Source organism: Zalophus californianus, chromosome 11 (genome assembly GCF_009762305.2).
Source record: "Zalophus californianus isolate mZalCal1 chromosome 11, mZalCal1.pri.v2, whole genome shotgun sequence".
Taxonomy (NCBI): domain Eukaryota; kingdom Metazoa; phylum Chordata; class Mammalia; order Carnivora; family Otariidae; genus Zalophus; species Zalophus californianus.
This window is the reverse complement of record NC_045605.1, coordinates 106,654,452-106,673,818: the sequence shown is the minus strand read 5'-3', so window position 1 is coordinate 106,673,818 and position 19,367 is coordinate 106,654,452. Positions and strand designations below refer to the sequence as shown.

At 60.6% G+C, this 19,367-nt stretch overlaps 1 protein-coding gene across 3 annotated transcripts in view; it reads left to right on the top strand.

Annotated features, from left to right (window-relative positions):
• Nucleotides 1-4,671: 4,671 nt before the first annotated feature.
• The window catches only part of LTBP3 (latent transforming growth factor beta binding protein 3), an 18,024-nt gene continuing 3,328 nt past the window's right edge, over nt 4,672-19,367 (top strand). The window contains exons 1-19 of one of the 3 annotated variants that reach the window (XM_027579721.2): nt 4,672-5,514; nt 8,529-8,858; nt 8,997-9,199; nt 9,377-9,482; nt 9,699-9,791; nt 9,967-10,089; nt 10,597-10,755; nt 10,842-11,027; nt 11,579-11,595; nt 11,670-11,742; nt 11,892-11,990; nt 13,855-13,980; nt 14,080-14,211; nt 14,330-14,458; nt 14,689-14,811; nt 15,074-15,196; nt 17,936-18,058; nt 18,257-18,376; nt 19,231-19,359. In XM_027579721.2, coding sequence (XP_027435522.1) covers nt 5,199-5,514; nt 8,529-8,858; nt 8,997-9,199; nt 9,377-9,482; nt 9,699-9,791; nt 9,967-10,089; nt 10,597-10,755; nt 10,842-11,027; nt 11,579-11,595; nt 11,670-11,742; nt 11,892-11,990; nt 13,855-13,980; nt 14,080-14,211; nt 14,330-14,458; nt 14,689-14,811; nt 15,074-15,196; nt 17,936-18,058; nt 18,257-18,376; nt 19,231-19,359 — 2,710 coding nt within the window. In that variant the 5' untranslated portion in view covers nt 4,672-5,198. The remainder of the gene's footprint in view (nt 5,515-8,528; nt 8,859-8,996; nt 9,200-9,376; nt 9,483-9,698; nt 9,792-9,966; nt 10,090-10,596; nt 10,756-10,841; nt 11,028-11,578; nt 11,596-11,669; nt 11,743-11,891; nt 11,991-13,854; nt 13,981-14,079; nt 14,212-14,329; nt 14,459-14,688; nt 14,812-15,073; nt 15,197-17,935; nt 18,059-18,256; nt 18,377-19,230; nt 19,360-19,367) is intronic. The other 2 variants (XM_027579719.2, XM_027579720.2) reach the window with 2 other exon arrangements.

Sequence of the window (19,367 nt, the reverse complement as noted above, 5' to 3'; positions counted from 1 at the left end):
TGGTGTAACCTCGGCCAAGTCCCTTGCCTTCTCTGGGCCTCAAGAACCCCCTCCGCACAAATTAGCCTTCCCTAACATTTAAGCAGTCCGAACGTTTCTTGGGTCTGGCTCCCCTGCTTCCTCTCTGTCCTATTCCAGCAGAGCTCCTCGTTGCCCGCAGGGCTCCACCCCACCTATCTTTAGGACATTTGTAGGACCCTTCCCTCTCCTCCCTTCCAGGAGCACTGTGTTGGTTCTGGATCGGGTCACCTGATGACCTAAGTCTAATCGTTTTGTCTTTCAAAGCCTCAGTCCCCCTGCTTTGCAGGGTCCCCGGAAGGATGATATACCATAACAGTGCCAAGTGCACAGTGCACGGTAAATGGCGGGCACTCTCGTGGTCTCACTCCATTAGGCAATCAACAAACTTCAGCACCCTCTGTGTGCCAGGCCCTGTGTTGGGATCTGGAGACAAAGGTGTGCCTTCCTGGGAGGGTGGGGAGACAGACAATAAGTAAGTAAACATACCTATTAAGAGGCATGTTTCAGGCTGTGATGAATACCAGTAGCAAACAAACAGGTGATGGGACCCAGAGGGCCAGGGGTGGCTTTAGAGAAAGACATAGAGGCGGGAACCCTAGACAAGAAGGCTCACACACCCCCACCCCACCTCCCAACCCCTCAGAGGCAAGAGGGGAGCAAAGAGAAGCCACTGGAGGGGTTGTGGTTTTTTAAAGATTTTTATTTATTTATTTGAGAGAGAGTTGAAGCACAAGCAGGGTGAGGGGCAGAGGGAGAAGCAGACTCCCTGCTGGTGGCGGGGGGGGGGGGGGGGAGCGGGGAACGACTCCATCCCAGGACTTTGAGATCGTGACCTGAGCTGAAGACAGATATTTAACCAACTGAGCCACCCAGGTGTCCCCCACTGGAGGTTTTTTAAGCAGGGGAGTAGCATAGTTGGAATCAGAAGTTTTTTGTGTGGTTTTTTTTTAAGATTTTATTTATTTATTTCTTCATGAAAGGCAGAAGGAGAAGCAGGCTCCCCGTTAAGTAGGGAGCCCGATGCGGGACTCAATCCCAGGACCCCGGGATCATGACCTGAGCCAAAGGCAGCCGCTTCACCATCTGAGCCTCCCAGGCGCCCTGGAATCAGTTTTGTTTTTTTTTTTTAAGATTTTATTTATTTATCTGACAGAGAGAGAGAGAGTTAGCGAGAGCAGGAACACAAGCAGGGGGAGCGGGAGAGGGAGAAGCAGGCTTCCCGCCGAGCAGGGAGCCCGATGCGGGGCTCGATCCCAGGACCCTGGGATCATGACCCCTGCCGAAGGCAAACGCCCAACGACTAAGCCACCCAGGCGCCCCTGGAATCAGGTTTTAAAAGGTGACTCTAGCACCAAGTAGAGGAGGGACCAGGGCAGGCACAGTGGCTGTAAGGAGACCTCTTAGGCGGTGGAAATGATCTAGAATGATGGAAAAGGGCACGGTCTCCTTGGACTTGCAGAAGAACTCCATCTAGGAGGCATGGAAGCATGCCTGTGGATTCTAGGGGGTGGGATGGCTGGGTGTGGTGACCCAGGAGATGAGGACAGACAGTGGGCAGGCCAAGGATACCTCGGGAGTTGGACTGTCACGGTCTGCCCTGCTAGTCCACTCTGCCTCCTTGTCCTCCCTGCTCCGTGGCTAACCTCGTGGGCTAAAGCCCCCCGGGGGCCCCTGTCCGCAGGCTTCCTTTGGGGTTCAGCCCCTGGGAGGCCTGGCTGGACAAGAGGAGACTAGGGTAAGATTTATTTCCCCAGCCCCTAACCCAGGCAGCAGGTGGACTGGTGCCGAGGGTCTCTGCTGCAGGCCACCACTCCAGCTCCTGTGGCCCGGGCTGAGCTTAGTGGGTCAATGGATCCCCCCCTCCCAGTCCCTCCAGTGGCCAGGTCTGTTGGCCCTGGTGGTCTCCGAGCCCTCTGTAAACAGCCCCTCCCATCTAGCCCCCTCGATCACCCACGTGAGGGTGCCCTCTGTTCCCTGCTGGCTCCCCGCTGGGCTGGAGGAGTTTGGTAATGACAACAGATAACATTTCCTGAGCACTTAGTATTTGCCGGCCCCGGGCTGGGTGCTTGCATTCACTGCCGCAAGTCACCCCCCATCCCGCTTCCAGCCGCGGGAGACACTGTTGGCCCCGCTCTCCTCCCAAAACACTCCTCTCACTCTTGCCCATCATGGCCCTGGTTTTCCTCTGTGCTCTCTCCATCTGCTCCTTCTGAATCGCTTCTGACTCTGCCTTCTCTCCCTGATCTGGGAGTGGGGACCTCCCCCTTCTCTCCCAGGCTAAGCCCATCCTTTCCCACGGCCACGGATGCCCCTGTATGCTGGGGACCCCGAGTCTATGTCTGCAGGCTAGACATGCTGTCTGAGCTCTAGCCCTCCGGGTTGAGATGTCTCTATTTGGAGGATACAAGCATCTCAAACTCAGCAAGCCCCAAACAGAACTCCAGACTCTTCCCCGTTGTCTCCCTCTCCTCTGCCACACCTTCCTCACCCACCCACAGGCTCAAGCCAGACCCCCGGAGCCATTTGTGCCACCTGCCTTTCCGGTCACTGCCACTCACCCAGTGTCTAGATTCCACCTCCCAAATACATCATCTCTCCCGGGACGCTGGCAACAGCACCCCCTCTTGCCCTGATACAGTCCCATTGCAATGAAAAGAAAACCCCAATTCCTCACGGTGGCCTCCCACCTCCATATTCTCTCTCCCCCTTCGCACTCTGTTGCTTTGCTTGCCTTCTTTTAGTTCCCAGAAGAACTGAATCTCTCTCCCCTCCCCTCCCTCAGCCCTGCATGCCCTCTGTAAACTGTCTCTTGACCCCTGGGCCCCAGTCCCTCAGGCCCCCTGCAGGCTTCCCTCCCGCTCGGCAGGGCTGTGAACTCCTGTTCCTCTCCCAGCCTCCCGCTTGCAAGTCCCTTTGCCAGAGGGCTTTCCTGGACCTCCAGGTGCCTGCAGGCTCTTGCTCCCAGTTCTTGTTCTTCTCTGTCACAGCACCGGCCTCTATTGTAGCCACCGTCATGTGTGAATTGATTTGTGTCACATGTCCGGGCTCTGCCCGTACAGAGGCTCCAGCAAGGCAGGGACTGGTCCTGTCTCTTAGCAAGAGCTTGGTAGGTGGTAGGTGCTCAGGCTGTTGAGTGACTAGATCCCCATTTCCCAGGTGGGAAAACTGAGGCTTGGAGATTAAGACTCTATCCCTGGTCCGTTTGTGCTGTTCCCAGGTGAGCCATAGCCTGCTCTGGGGTCAGAGGAGGGTCAGGTTCAAATGAGTGTGAGGAAAAAATGACTCTAAAACGCTCAGCCCTGCACCTGGTGGGTGGTAAGCACTCAGTATTATTCCCTACCCCAGTGGGTGCCCTGCACCCTGAGGGAAGGCGGGGCTGCCCCTCACACCCACTTTGGGATTCCAGCGGTAGGGATCCCCTGAGGATGTGGCCTCACCCCATCCCTGCCAACACCAGACTGTATGAACGGGTCAGAGCCCACGGAGCAATTCAGGCAGGGGCTCCACTTACGGGTCTCCCTCAGCCCCTCCAAAGCTACCCGAATAAATCCATCCTCCAAGTAAAAGCCATGAGTTCCCTGGACAGGTGTTCCTAAAGGCAAGGCCCCAAACCCCCTCCCCTCGGTCAGACTGCCACCCCTAGTGCCCAGCAGGAGAGGGTCTGGTGCCACCCTGACTTGGCAGTGTCCTGCTCTGGATACCCTGGTCACACCCACCCCCTGCTGAGTTCTCTGAGTCAGACACTGAGTCCTGGGGTCTCCTGGCCATGCCCGGTCGCTAGGGCTGGGGCCCCAGGACACTGCAGCCCTCCAGGGCCTCCCTTCCAGAGCAGTGGTCAGGCCTGGCCCCTCTGCAGCCTTATCAAGCTCAAGGCCCCTCCCCAGCCCCTGCCAACCCCTGCCCTGGGGCCCTGCTGTGCCCCTCCCCAGGCCCCTGGGCCCTCAAGCAGCACCCCCCTCCTCCCGGCTGTTAGCCTGGGAAGGGGGCCAGGCCCTGAGCTCAGACCTTGGCGATTCCAGAGTGTCTGAGGCCCAGAGCCAGCCCCGCCAGCCCGGCCAGACAAGGCGAAGGGGGTGGGGGCAGGGTGGGCACCAGGAAGCCATTTAGAGTCAGGGGTGGGGGGGGTGGGGGGGGTGAGGGGGTGGCGGTTGGCAGGGAAGCTGGGTCTCCAGCTTTGTTCTTTCTGCTCTCTTCTGGACCCCTCACGGAGTCCCTGGCCAAAGGGTGCCCTCTCCCTGAGCCTCTCCTCAGAGGGGAGTGGACCGGCACTAACGAGAAGTGACTCTGGGGTGGTGAGCCCCCCGCCTGCGCAAGGGAGGCTGGGAAAGGGCTGAGAGGCCAGGGTTCCAGCCCCACCTGGCCGCCCCGCGGCCGCGTGACCCGGGCAGAGCCCGGGTTCCTCCCCCAGCCTCGGTTTCCCGCTCCGACGCCGCCTCGCCGCCCCGCCCGGAGGAATCCGGCGGGCCGGCCGGCGTCCCAGGTGAGGGCCCTCTGGAAAGCGCCCAGCGCGGCGGCGGCGGCGGGTTCCGGCGGGGCGGGCATCTGGGGCGGGGACCGCCCCCCGGCCTCCGCCCGCCCGCACGCCCTCGCTCCTCCGGGCGGCCGCGGCGACGCTTGAAACAGAAAAAAAAAAAAAAAAAAAAAACTGTCTCCCTGGCCCGGGGCCAGCGTCCCAGCCCCCCTCGCCGCCGCCGCCGCGCCGCAGCCAGGGAAAACAACTGCTCACTTCTCCCTGCGTCCGCCCCGCGCGCTCCCTGCTTCCCGGCGGCCGCGGGAGCCCAGCCCGGCCGGGGGAGGCGCGGAGCGGGCCGGCCGCCCGGCCTTCCTCTCCCCTCGCTCCTCCTCTCCGCCTCAACTCGCTCGGCCTCCGCGCGGCCGCCTCAGTTTGGGGCCTTCGCAGCCCCCCCCCTCCGGCCCCGGCTCGTGGCGGGGCTCCTTCCCGGGGCTGTGGAAGTTTCCGGGCTCCCCGCAGTCCAGCCTCCATCTCTTTGCCTCGCACCGGGCCCCCCCCCCGCCCCGCCCGCGCCTGCCGTCCCCTCCCTGCGCGCTTCCTCTGTTCCTCTCCCTCGCTGCCCTCTCTCCCCTCTCCCGGGGCTCCCGGCTTGCTACCCCACCCCCCCGGGCGCCGCGACCATAGCCCCGGCCCGGGCGCGCCCCCCCGGGTCCTGCGGCCCCGGATGCCCGGGCCCCGCGGGGCTGCTGGCGGCCTGGCCCCTGAGATGCGCGGGGCGGGGACGGCGGGGCTGCTGGCGCTGCTGCTGCTGCTGGGCCCGGGCGGCGGGGCCGAGGGGGGGCCGGCGGGCGAGCGGGGCGCCGGCGGGGGCGGGGCGCTGGCCCGCGAGCGCTTCAAGGTGGTCTTTGCGCCGGTGATCTGCAAGCGGACCTGTCTCAAGGGCCAGTGTCGGGACAGTTGTCAGCAGGGCTCCAACATGACGCTCATCGGAGAGAATGGCCACAGCACCGACACGCTCACGGGCTCCGGCTTCCGCGTGGGTGAGGGCCGGGGGCACGGGCCGGGGGAGCGGGAAGGCCGGCGCCCCGACAAATGCGGGAGCCAGGGCGGAGCAGGGTATATGACACCGGGGGGCCGGGGCTGCAGAAAGCGGGGCTCTGGCGGCCTGGGGCCCCAGGGACAATGAGGGGCTTGGGAGGCTGGAGTCCTGGGGCCAGAGTCCGAGGGGCGGCCTGGACCAGGACTTCAACGCTTGGGGTTAGCGTTGAGGCCTGAGGTGTGGGGTCATGCTGGGCTCCCGGATGACACAGGCCTCTGGGAAGGCGCTGGGTCCTGAGAGGGAGTCAGGGTCAGCGCACAGGGGCTTTTGAGGGCCGTGAGCTAGGGCCAGGAGGTCGCAGAGAAGGGGTAAATATTCCCCTAAGAAACGGATTTGCTGGAAGAAACAGGAAAAGTCCTTTCAAAATGTCTACAGCAGGGCCTACCAGGGGTAGACACCTGCATGCCCTGGGAGGAACCAAGGCCAGGGCTGGGGTCCAGAGGTTAGATATTGGCAAGGTCCCGGAGGGAAGAGGTGCTGAGGCCTAAAGAGTGGAGTGCAGGCCTGGAGTTGGGGGCTGGTTTGGGTCCTCAGTCCCCCTTTTTCCTGGTGTCCCATCTCTGCCTTCCCCATGAGCTCTCAAGACCTCTACCTCAGAGTCTCCCCTCCCCAACAAGCCCTCCTGACTCCCCAGCTCCACTTGGAGTCTACCCCTTCCCCAGCGGCTCTCTTCAAAGGGCCTGGGGCTCTGCTCACCTCCCACCAGGGCCCTGTGGGCCAGGCTGGGGGAGGTGTCCCAGCAGTAATTATCCTCCTGGACAGGGTAATTAGGCTGGGCCCAGGAGGGCACCAGCAAAACGGCCCCTCTTACACATTCCTATACTCACATACCGACTCACAGACCCAAGGAAACCCACTGATACGGTTCATAGTTCTCGTGAGATGTGTGTGTGTGTGTGTGTGTGTGTGTGTGCATAGGCTTTAGAGTGACACTCTGTGATTAATTACATGTTTCTTTGTGTTGTCTTGGGTGCATGTCTCCAGTCACTATGGGAGTGTTTCTGTGAGCTTGTGTTGGTGCCAGAATGAATGTGTGTTTGTGTGTGTGCGTGTGTGTGTGAGAAAGAAAGAGAGAGAGACAAGATGACCACGCGTGTGAGTGTATGTGGGCCCAGCCTCCCAGACCCCCTGGCCATCCTGCCCAGGCTGCTGTCTCCATCCGTGTTGCCCACATCCCCCAGGCTTGGTGCCCAGGCCGCAGTGGGCGGGTGTCATTGAGAGGTCACCCTCACCACTATGGGTGACTCACTGGGAGGCAGGAAGGAGAGGATCCTGCCTCCCCCAGCCCAGGACACACCCCTCCTGCCCTGAGAGTCCTGGCAGGATGAACTGGGCTGGGATGCTCTTAGCCAGGCCCTGATGGCCATGGATGTGGGTTGTCCCTCTGAGGCCCTGCAGGTGTCCAGAAGAATATCACCCCCACCTTTCCATTCTGGGAAGTGAGGGCAGCCATGGGGCAGGCAGGAGAGGGGCTGGGTCTGGTGTGTGAGCTCAGGGCCCCAAGGCTGAATGTGGGATGTGACTCCGTGTCACAGAAAGACAGGTCCCAACCTCTCACTCAGTCGCTCCTTCATTTATCCCCCCCGAACCTCCTCTGGGACCCAGAGCTGAAGCAGACCCAGCCCCTCCATAGCCCCCTTTTACAGTGTGGGAGACAGACATAAATATAACCAAGTCAAGTGCCAGGCAGAGCTGGGCAGAGGGTGATAACTTAGGAGAGGGAACAGAACGGGGTGTGTGTGTGTGTGTGTGAAGGCTCCCTTCCTGGAGAAGCTGAGGCTGGAAGGATAATATTTGAATATGTAGAGGTGGGGGGACAGGGCCCTGAAGGGAAGGAAATGGCATGAATAAAACCATGGAGGCAGGAGATGTGATACATTTATAGGAGGAGGGAGAGGAGTCCTAGGGTGTGGCATGCATGTAGAAAGAGCAGAGGGGGATCGGCTTATAGAAGGTTCATTCTGGGCCATGGAGAGCCTTAAATGTTTGGGCAAGGAAGCAAGCAGTGATCGGGGGTGTGACACGCCAGGGCTCTGCCTGAGGCGGGTTTCTCCGGGGGGGCTGGGCTGTGGACAGGCAGGAGAGAGGCAGGAAGCCAGCAAGGAGCATGGGTGGCAAGGCTCAAGGCACAGGAGGGGCAGAGGGCGTGAGGAGGGGAGATGGACTCACGAGACTGTACAGAGGCCCGAACTGGTAGAGTGAGAACAGGAGAGAGGGAGTCTCTGAGACTCAGTAGAATGACCTAGGCAGTCAGGGATTTCCCAGGGGTAGTCCAAGGGGGGAGGGGGAGGGGGGGAAGCAGGATGCGGGTCTCCCCAGGGTCAATGTGCCCAAGAGAGGTCCCAGAGAGGTAGAAGCTAGAGATGTGGGCATCGCTGATAGTGGTGAGGTGTGGGCCCTGGGATGGCAAGACAAAGGGGGGGTGGGGAGAGCTCAGAGAGGGCTGAGGTTTGAATAGGGGAGAATTTAGAAGAGAGGAAGTGCCAGATAGAGATCACGTTCCCAGGAAAGTTTGGAGGGGAAAGCCAGAGGAGAAAATGGCTGTTCGGTCATCATCATCATCATCATCATCATCATCATCATCATCTGATACTACTTATTAAACACCCTCCTGGGCCAGGCACTGTGCTAACTATCTGAACAGGCATTACCTCATTTACTAGACACAACAAACATCCCTACAGATGAGAACACTGAGGCACAGAGAGGGGGAGAAGGTGCTCAGGGCCACACAGCTGGCACATGGCCTCCTGGCTAGGATTTAACCAGGACTTAAGACTCCAGAAGCCAACGTGGGTAGAAGGATGTTGGGGGACCTAGAGAGCCACGGGTTCCAAAACCCAGCTTCCCGAGGAGGACAGAGCCCGTGCATAGCAAGGAAGTAAGGAGGAAGGGAAAGAGACAGGATGTGGGTGAGGGACTGGGCCTGGTCCCTGATCCACCTCCCCTCCTCAGTGGTGTGCCCTCTGCCCTGCATGAACGGTGGCCAGTGCTCCTCCCGAAACCAGTGCCTGTGTCCCCCGGACTTCACCGGTCGCTTCTGCCAGGTGCCCGCTGGAGGAGCTGGTGGGGGCACCGGCGGCTCAGGCCCTGGGCTGGGCCGGGCCGGGGCCCTGTCCACAGGCGCGCTGCCGCCCCTAGCTCCAGAGAGCGAGTCTGTGGCCAGCAAGCACGCCATCTACGCGGTCCAGGTGATCGCGGACCCGCCCGGGCCTGGGGAGGGGCCCCCTGCCCAGCATGCAGCCTTCCTGGTGCCCCTCGGGCCGGGACAGATCTCAGCAGAAGGTACCGGACCACCGGGCGAACTCAGGGAGGCCGAAGTGGGCGGACACTAGGGTGGCGGGACCTCGAGGAGCCCCGCCCACCCCGCATGACAACCTACGGTCCGGGGCAGCCCTGAAGCCACCGTGCCCCGCCCCCCAGTGCAGGCCCCGCCCCCCGTGGTGAACGTGCGCGTCCACCATCCGCCCGAGGCCTCGGTCCAAGTGCACCGCATCGAGGGGCCGAATGCTGAGGGCCCCGCCCCCTCGCAGCACCTGCTGCCGCACCCCAAGCCCCAGCACCCCCGGCCACCCACCCAGAAGCCCCTGGGCCGCTGCTTCCAGGACACACTGCCCAAGCAGCCCGTGAGTGAATCCACAGTCCAGCTGGACCGGCCCTTGGGTCTTAGGGTTGCCCTGTTCCCACTCAACGGGGATTGCCCAAAACGGGTGTCCCTGGGCGGACAGGGGGAGGTAAAGGCCCCGAGGAGGAAGGCCGGGTGGGGCTGGGCGCCCTGTGACCCCTGTCCCAACTTCCCCTAGTGCGGCAGCAATCCCCTCCCGGGCCTCACCAAGCAGGAGGACTGCTGCGGGAGCATCGGCACCGCCTGGGGCCAGAGCAAGTGCCATAAGTGCCCCCAGCTGCAGTGTGAGTGCCGGGGCTCAGGGATGCCTGCCACCGCAGGGTGGACCCACACCCACCTCTTCCTCCCCTGCAGGGGGAGGACGCAACCGGTGCAGCCTGAGCCTCTCACTGCCCGCCAAATTCCCCTCAGCCTCCGCTCTGCTCCTCGGCAGCGCCCTCCTTTCCCTCTCTGCAGGACCCCCCAGTGTCCTCCCCTGCCACGCTCTCCTCTCTCTGCAGACACAGGGGTGCAGAAACCAGGACCTGTACGTGGGGAGGTGGGCGCTGACTGCCCCCAGGGCTACAAGAGACTCAACAGCACCCACTGCCAGGGTATGGCCAGCCAGGAGATTCTGTGGGCTGGAGGGACAAGCCCGTTGTCACTGGGGGAGGCCCCAAGGTGGGTGAGGGAGGAGGCAGGGCTGGGGCAGGACCCTGAGGTTCTTGGAGCAGCTGGCTGTCACCCTGTGGCCGCACACCAGAGGGATCACACTCCCGCTTACTGCAGACATCAACGAGTGCGCGATGCCGGGCATGTGTCGCCATGGGGACTGCCTCAACAACCCAGGCTCCTATCGCTGTGTCTGCCCACCTGGCCATAGCTTGGGCCCCTCCCGAACGCAGTGCATTGGTGAGAATGGGGGGCTCAGGTCCCTGGGAGGTCACAAGGCAGGGACAGGAGAGGTAAGGCTCCAAGCAGCAAGGATCAGAGGTCACAGAAGTCAGAGTGGGGTCAAGGGTTGACTGCAGGAGGAGTAAGGCCCAGAGCTGATAGGATCAGGGACCAGGGGGGTCAGATGTCACATGGGATCTGGTTGGAGGTCGCGCGGGGTCAGGGACTATATAGAGTGAGGGTCCTATGAGATCATGGGCTTGATGGGTAGGAGGAATGAATTCTAGAACATCCAGAATCAGGGGTCAGCGGGGCCAGTGGTCACAAGAGATTTCAGGGGTCACATGAGGCCAGAGAAACGCAGGTTCAGGGATCACATGAACTCAGGGTCGTGTGAGGTCAGAGGCCACATGAGGATCAAGAGTTGTCTGAGCCAGAGAGGCGAGGCCTGGAGCAGCTGGGAAGAGGGAGGACATGGGCAGTGTTCAAGCCCAGATGTCCATGCCTGCCCCTGGCCCCCCGCAGCAGACAAGCCAGAGGAGAAGAGCCTGTGTTTCCGCCTGGTGAGCCCTGAGCACCAGTGCCAGCACCCACTGACCACGCGCCTCAGCCGCCAGCTCTGCTGCTGCAGCGTGGGCAAGGCCTGGGGTGCCAGGTGCCAGCGCTGTCCCGCTGATGGCACCGGTGAGCCTGGGGTGTGTGGGGCTAAGGGGCCGTTTATGTGCCCGTCCCGGAAACACTCACTTCTCTGCCCCTTGCTCTGGCCGCAGCTGCCTTCAAGGAGATCTGTCCAGCCGGGAAGGGGTACCACATCCTCACTTCCCACCAGACGCTCACCATTCAGGGCGAAAGTGACTTTTCCCTTTTCCTGCACCCGGATGGCCCACCCAAGCCCCAACAGCCCCCGGAGAGCCCCAGCCGGGTGCCGCCACCTGAGGACACCGAGGAAGAGCGAGGTCTGGCCTGACCCTTTCCATTCCCTGACAAATGCGGAACGCCTAGACCTGGCCCCTTGACTCCTGATCCACAGATAGGACCTCAGAGTCTAAACCCTAACTCCTAATCCTTGACCTAACCACGGACCCCCAGAGCTGGCCCTCTCATCCCTAACCAAGGTTGTAACCCCAGGATTTGTCCCCTGATCAACAGGATCTGACCGTCCATTGCCCTCCAGATCTATTCCTCTGACCCTGGAACCCCTTTGATTTCCAGACCAGGGCATTGATCCAGCCCAAATGCTGTCCTTAGATCTGACCTTCTGACTCCTGATCCAAGGATTTTGACCCTAGCTATAACCTCCTAAGCCTTGCTCTATAACCCAAGGACCTTGACCAACCATTGTGCCCTATACCCGTTCCCCTGACCCCTGGATCTAACTCTTGACCCTTGACCCAGAGACATGATTTTTGAACTCTCAGAGACCCTGACCACAAATACCAACTGCCCATGCCAGTCTTAACTCCCTTCTCCCAGCCCTGCACTAATGCCCCATCTTCCTCCCTTTTAGGGGTGAGCACGGACTCAGTGAGTATGAGAGCCCAGGTGGGAGGAGCAGGGAAGCAAAGGCGACAGTGGGCTCATGCTGCTGTCACTCACAGCCAGTGATCGAGGAGCAGTCAGCTCAGCAGAGCCACCCGATCGCCACCACGTCTCCCGCCAGGCCCTACCCGGGTGAGCTGGGCACTGCAGGGAGCAGTCCTCAAGGGCTGTCACTGCGGGTGGTGGACAGCCCACACCATCAGGGGATAGTGAAGTTGGGCCTGCCTGGAGAGGGGTGGCTCTCCCATCCCCCACACCCCCTGACGGCTATCTGCCTACAGAGTTGATCTCCCGGCCCTCACCACCCACTGTGCGCTGGTTCCTGCCGGACCTGCCCCCATCCCGCAGTGCCGTGGAGATCGCTCCTACTCAGGTCACAGGTAAGACCTGCCTGCCTAGGCCACGACCCAGAGAAGCCACGTCCCTGGCTTAATTTTACTCCTCCCTTATCCACCCCCTCCAATCATTCCTGAGCGCTAGCACTTACCCGGGGCTTACTGGGTGCCAGGTCCTGGGCTGGGCTCTGGGGAAGCCATCATGTGCAGCAGAGACCCCATTCTGCCCTCAAGTGATCCAGGTATTGTGGTGCCCCACCCAGTCTGAAGGCACTTAATCATTCATTCATTCATTCATTCATTCATTCAACAAATATTTATTAAGCACCTACTATGTGCCAGGCACTGTTTAGGTGCTGGGGATAAGTGGTAAACAAAAGCCAGAACTTCTCTGTTCTTGCAGAGTAAACAGACAACAGACAGATCAGTGACTAAAAACCTAGTGTGTCTCATAAATGCCATGCAAAAATAAATCAGAGAAGGAAAGAAGTCTGGGGGGTTGTGATAATACATAGGGGGGCAATGAGAGAAGGCTTTCTGGGCCGGGCTTTAGAGCGTGTTAGAAATGAACAAGAAGTGCGGGAAGCAGGGGAGTGCAGGTTGGGAAAACGGACATTCCAAGTGAAGCTCAGGCAAAGGGCACATGAAACACTGGTGGAGGAGGGAGAACCACACAGAGACCAGTGTTTTTGAACCCAGGGAGGGCCGGACGCACAGAGCCTTGTTAAGAGGCTTGGGTTTGATCCCAAAGGCTGTGGGAAGTGTCTGTAGGGTTTGGGGCATCATGATAATTGCTAGCTATGGCTGAGTAATTGCCTTGTGCCAGGCACTGACTGAAGGGTTTTACGTACTAAATATCACTTAACCTTTTCATACTGTGAAAGTGGGTACACTTAGCTTCATCGTTCAGTAGCTTGCCCCCCCACCGCCGTCACACATCGGAGCCAGATTCTAGTCCGTGTCTGTGTGGACTCCAAAGCTACAAGGGAGCCACCAGCCTGATTGAAATCTAGGAGGCTCGATGTGCTCTGGGGGTGAGGGCCCAGGGGGAAGGTGGCTATCCTGGAGGCCTGTCCAGGCGAGAACAAGGCTGTCAGCCCTGGGGGCTGTGGGAATGTGGGGGAAGAGGCACCTGGGGAGGCTTCTCAGAGGAGGGGTTGTTAAGGAGGTCTAGGGAGAGATACTCTAGGCGAAAAGAGCAGCCTGCCCTGTGTGTTTAGGGTGGGGCAGAGCTCAGGATCAAGTCCTGGGCTGCAGGAGGGGGAAGGGGGGGGGCCTGAAGGAGGGAGCGGTGGGAGGTGGGAGTTCAGGACTGGTGACAGAGTAAAGGGGGTTTCTGGATCCGACCACTTATACATGACCAGGGGGCAAGCAGATGCCCAGGAAATAAATGAGCTCCTGCCTGCCTTGGGAGGGGGAGGAAATTGGCCATTCTGGAATGGGGGACCCGGGTCCCTGAGGTGAGGGTGTTGGGGTCACCGGGCTAGAGGATAGGGGAGGGGAGTGACTAAGGCTGCAGGGTTTTAAATACTGAGGGGATTGGAGGGGGTTGTCTCAGAGCCCATTGGGTACGGGGTATTGGGATGACCGGGGGGCCCTGAGGGGAGGTGATGGAGTTTGGGGTGACTGGAGACAGAGCATAGTGAGTAGGAATAGAATTATCAGGGATTGAGTTGAGCATAGGGATGGGACCTGGGGTCGCTATCTGGGGTCGCGACGTTGGGGTTATCTGCGATAGAGGTGTAGGACATCCTAGGATTGGGGTAGGAGTGTACAGGGACCGCATGGTGTGACCAGGCTCAGGTATCTGGGTCATTAAGAATGGGGCATCGAGGTCCGTCCGGGGAACGTGGCAGAAAGTGAGTGCTCCCTGCTGAGGCCCCTGCTCAACCACCTCCCCACCCCCCAGAGACAGACGAGTGTCGTCTGAACCAGAACATCTGTGGCCACGGAGAGTGCGTCCCGGGCCCCTCGGACTACTCCTGCCATTGCAATCCGGGCTACCGGTCGCACCCGCAGCACCGCTACTGCGTGGGTGAGCGCGGGCGGCCGGGGGGGGGGGGTGGCCCGGGGGTGGGGGGGGTCTTGGGTCCCAATGCCCCTTGACGTCTCCCCACCCGCGCGCCCTTCTCAGACGTGAACGAGTGCGAGGCGGAGCCATGCGGCGCCGGGAGGGGCGTCTGCATGAACACGGGCGGCTCGTACAACTGCCACTGCCACCGCGGCTACCGCCTGCACGTCGGCGCCGGGGGGCGCTCGTGCGTGGGTGAGCGCGGCCGGCGAGGCGCGGGGGGCTGGGCGGATGAGGGTCTCCCCTCCAGATCGCCGCGTAACCGCCTCCGCCACCCCCGGCGCCCCCCTCGCGCTCCCTTCCTCCCGCTCAGACCTGAACGAGTGCGCCAAGCCCCACCTGTGCGGCGACGGCGGCTTTTGCCTCAACTTCCCGGGCCACTACAAGTGCAACTGCTACCCCGGCTACCGGCTCAAAGCCTCACGACCGCCCGTGTGCGAAGGTGGGGGAGACCCCATCCAGGCCGACAGGGGGTCCTCAGCCGTTCTCGACCTGGGCTGAGGGCAGGGGTCCCGGACTCTGGGCCTCTCAGAGGTTGGGCTGCGGGAGCCCAGAGGGCCAGGGTCGCCTTGTTGATCTGTAAGGGAAGGAGGCCCTGCTGAGGACACTGAGCGCCTGGCCCGCCACCTTGTCCCCAAATGGATCTCCCTCCCTCTCCCCCCACCCGCGCAGACATCGACGAGTGCCGAGACCCTAGCTCCTGCCCGGATGGCAAATGCGAGAACAAACCCGGGAGCTTCAAGTGCATTGCCTGTCAGCCCGGCTACCGCAGCCATGGGGGCGGGGCCTGCCGCGGTGAGAGCGGGCCCTGAGTCCCGGATTGGGGGGGGGGGGGGCCAGGTTCGACGGCAAATGGGCGGGGCCCGTGCGGGCCCGTGCGGGAGTTCTCCCCGCGACCCGGCAGTGTCGGGGTCCGGTTAGGGCCGGGGCGGGGCTGATGGCGGTGAGAGGCGCCTGGCAGGTGGGGCCTCCCCCATCCTGGGCGGAGAAGACCCCCACCTCGGCACAGTGCCCGGTCCAGTGGGGCGGCTACCGAGGCGAGTCTTCGCCGCCGCAGACGTGAACGAGTGTGCCGAGGGCAGCCCCTGCTCGCCTGGCTGGTGCGAGAACCTCCCAGGCTCCTTCCGCTGCACGTGCGCCCAGGGCTACGCGCCTGCGCCGGATGGCCGCAGCTGCCAGGGTGAGCCCCAGCCCTCCCCACAACGCTGCCGCACCCACTCACGCGTGGGAGCTGGGGACCGAGTCACCCCGTCTGTCCCACGGTGGGCAGGAGATAGCTACTTCACCCTCCAGGTCTCTGACCCATTCACTCATCTTCTCAGCGAACCTGGCCGTTGAAAGGGCCACCAGGATTTCTATGTAGGAAGGGTCTTAGGGAGGCAAGGCTTGAAGCTGCTTTTGCAAAGCACGTTACCTAAATTTAAAGGGGAAAAAAAGACATAGAAGAATGGGGAGGGGCGCTAGTAGTCCCACTGTTCTGCTTATGCACCAAGAGGCGGGCTGGGGCTGGGATTCAGAGAAACTGAGCAACTTTACACACAGACTGGAGAGCGCAGGGCTGTGGGCCTGGCTGGAATGTGGGTGCAGGGCTGGGAGGAAGGGAGGCCTGAATTGACTTAAAGGACCACTAGGAATTAGCCAAGCAAAGAAAGCATCAGCGGACTCGGAGGTGAAAAACAGCTCAGGCTGTGCTGGAAACTGTAAGATGTAAGCAGAGGATGGGGGCTGAGGCTGGCTGGTGAGGGGCAGGGCTCCACCCCCTGAGAGGCCCCCTGAGCCCTGCCCAGGAGGTAGAGCTTCATCCTGACAGTGTTCTGAGGCACCTGAAGCATTTTAAGGGGAAAGGTGACAAGATTCACCATTTGCTTTGGAAAGTTTCCCGCTGCTGAGTGTGGACAGTAGCCGGAGGTCTGCTAGGGACTCAGGGCACAGATGGTGGCCATGATGGGAGTAGTGGCCTCAGGACGGTCATGGGATGATGTGATATTAGAGAAATGTTAAAGCGCATTACCTGGGCTTATTAACTGGACGTCCAGGTGAGAGAGGGGGCAGCGAGGGACCCTCCAGGTTTCTGGCTTGGGTGACTCTGTGGGTGGTGCTGCTCACTGGGATAGGGTCTCCAGGGGTGGTGCAGACTGGAGAAGGAAGACACCAAGTTTCATGCTGGACAAGTGGAGTGGGTGTCCCTATGGGCCTGGGCCTCTGGGCTGAAGATGCCAGCAGAGGGTGGGCTATACAGATTGGAAGCCTTGGGCCAGACACCACCCCCCCGGAACTGTAGACTGCCGGGGGCTGTGGAGCCTTGGGGTGCGCCTGCTCAGTCAAGGAGGGTGGGTCCAGTGAGGGGAGCCTCAGCAGAGCCTTGTGGGCAGTGCCACATCAGCAGAACGTAGGGGAATAGGAGTGGGAGATGGGGGAGGAGGGATGGAAGGAGGCCCAGGGAGTCCCAGCTGAGAAACCGGGGAGAGGTTTTCAGGGCAGAAGAGGATGAGCCAAATGTAACCAAGAGGTTCTTGAAAAGTAAGAACTGAGTGGTGAGATGAGAAAGTCCCTGGTGACCTTGGTAGGGTGGCTTCTGTGGCATGACGGGCCAGGAGATGCAGGCAGCAAGTGAGGAAGAGTGAGACATGGGGCTACCAGAATGGGGTTTAGGGTTGTAGGCTGAGGAGGTGCCAGGAAAGTGGGTGAGGGAATGACAGGGGCAGCTGGGGAAGGAGCCACGGACAGAAGGGACATCTCTTGCCCTAACGGATGTAATGATTTTCAGGAGCTTAAAGATTACCCTTAATTTTCTCAATGAGCAGTGAAGGGCCTGAGTCCAGTAGGGGACTTGCAATGACCAGTAGAGGGTTGGGACTGCCCAAGGGCATGGGAGCTGCCTAGGGGCTTTCCAGAAGTCCAGCCTGGGGAGGAGGGGCAGGGTGGCGCCAGCCACACTGAGGATCGGGTGGGGCCCGAGGCCAGAGGGAGTGGCTGTGGCCCAGGGTGCTCAGCCTGGCGGGTGCCAGCATCCCAATTCAGCACCCAGGATCTGGAGGCCCAGAGGCAGGCCTGGCCTCCTAGACCAGTGCGGAGGAGGGAGAGGTATTCGGGAGTCCCTGGGAAAGAAGGTGGGATAGGGGACTTGAGAACAGCAGAGGCAGCTGGGAAGGAAGCAGCCTCTGAGATGCCCAAAGTGGGGCAGATCCCAGCCCCTCGTCCTGACAGTGAGTGGCTGCCACTGAAGTGAAGGTCACAGAGACGGATCAAGGGTGTAAGGTCAGAGGCTGGGCTTGGCTGACCATATGGATGCTGAAAAGTCCTAGGGCAGGGAGCAAGACAGAGGAAGGGAGACTAGGGAGGTGAGTGCTGACAGCAGGAGAGAAGGTGGAGGCTGGCATGTGGGCTGGTGCACCTCAGAGACAGAGCGTGGCCTGGAAGGGCTCTGACGTGTGGCCAAGAACCAGCTTCTGCCAGAAAGAACTGCAGAGAAGCACGCTCTCAGGGGAAGGCCAAGTTCCTGTACTGCACAAGCAGAAGACATTATTCTGCGAGCAGGACAAAGACAGAGAGGGGCTTATTTACGTGGGAAGAAAGGGAGCCACGGAAGGTGGGGGAAGGATGAGAGCAGCTGGGGCAAGGGAGACCAGGGCGGTATTTGAAGAGGGGGTGGGGAGGGTGCCCTTGTTTGGTGAGGAGGGATGAAGGTTGGGGGGGCTTGAGCTCTTTGGAATCAGACGTGGCCCGGGGTCCCTGGCAGCACCTGGCCTGCTCCCCAGGGCATGGTGTGCCCCACAGAGAAGGGTGAGGGGCCCGTGCTTCCCTTAAGCTCCACTGGCCTCAGCTCTGGTGCTCCAAGCCATAGGCGCGAGTGGGAAAAGGGTAGCAGAGGACTGAGACCATCCCACGCTGGCCCTCTGACGCCCCTTGTGCCCCTCAGATGTGGATGAGTGTGAGGCTGGGGATGTGTGTGACAATGGCATCTGCACCAACACACCAGGCTCCTTCCAGTGTCAGTGCCTCTCTGGCTACCATCTGTCAAGAGACCGGAGCCGATGCGAGGGTAAGCGGGGCAGAGAGCTGGGAGTTAGCCTCTTCCTCCCTACCCCAGGACTTCCACTGCCCAGGCTCCAAGCCAGGCACTCCCCTGTCCAATCCCCATCCAGATTACCCCATTACCATGGGGTAATGGGCCTGACCCAGGGCTCTGGGGGAAGCCAGGTCAGCCCCTGAGATTCCCCACCTCCTTGCTCCCCTGCAGACATCGATGAGTGCGACTTCCCCGCAGCCTGCATTGGGGGTGACTGCATCAACACCAATGGCTCCTACCGATGTCTCTGTCCCCAGGGGCATCGGCTGGTAGGCGGCAGGAAGTGCCAAGGTATGGGGGGATTGGCTGAGAGTTCCTGAGGAGGGCTGGCAGGGAATGGCAGTAATCTAGACACACTGTTGATCTGTCTTTGCATCCATCCGTCCATCCACACATTCACTCCCCCTTCAACTCCTTCACCTAGAATAGCAACAGTAATAATGAAAGTATGTGCCGGCTCACCCTTTATGTGCGGTAGCCAGCGGGAGTTTACTGAGAACCTACTATTTACCAGCTTCTGTACTATGTGCCAGGTACGGAGCAATGACCCAGGGCCCCCACTAGGGGAGGCTGACATGTGAATTGATTCTTAACCGTTCAGGGTGCCAAAAGAGGTCTGGATGAGTGACTTATTGGCAATGGAGAGGTGACAACTGAATTGGAACTTGGAGCATGCATAAAGATGGTCCCCTAATGCATAAATAAGGTCCCTGCGCAGAGAGAAGCACGTGTGGTATTCCAGGCCCAAAGAACAGGGTGTGCAAACACAGAGATCTGGGAGGACTTAGTTGTGTTTTTAGGGGAGAATGCCCTGAACATAGAGTTGGGGGTGCCGGTGTTTAGAGTAAAGGATGAAACTGAAAGAGATCAGGAGGCCAAACTGAAAGTCCTCAGTTGCGGGGCTGAGAGTTGGGACTCCCTGTGTCACCAGTGACAGCTGTGGCAGGTCTTAGGAAGCAGACAGTGAATGTGCACACCTCTACCCACGTGCACGGACACACCCGAGTGGACTTTCTGTTGTGTGTACTTTGAGATCAAAATGGAAGTTTGGGTTCTGAACTGGTGTGAGTCCCTGGAGGCACACCCCCAGGGAAGGAGGGGCTGATTTCCTTGGAGCAACTCTTCCTGCTTCCCTCGCTGGCCAGACATAGACGAATGCAGCCAGGACCCCGGCCTGTGCCTTCCCCATGGGGCCTGTGAGAACCTGCAGGGCTCCTACGCTTGCGTCTGCGATGAGGGCTTCACGCCCACCCAGGACCAGCACGGCTGTGAGGGTGAGTGC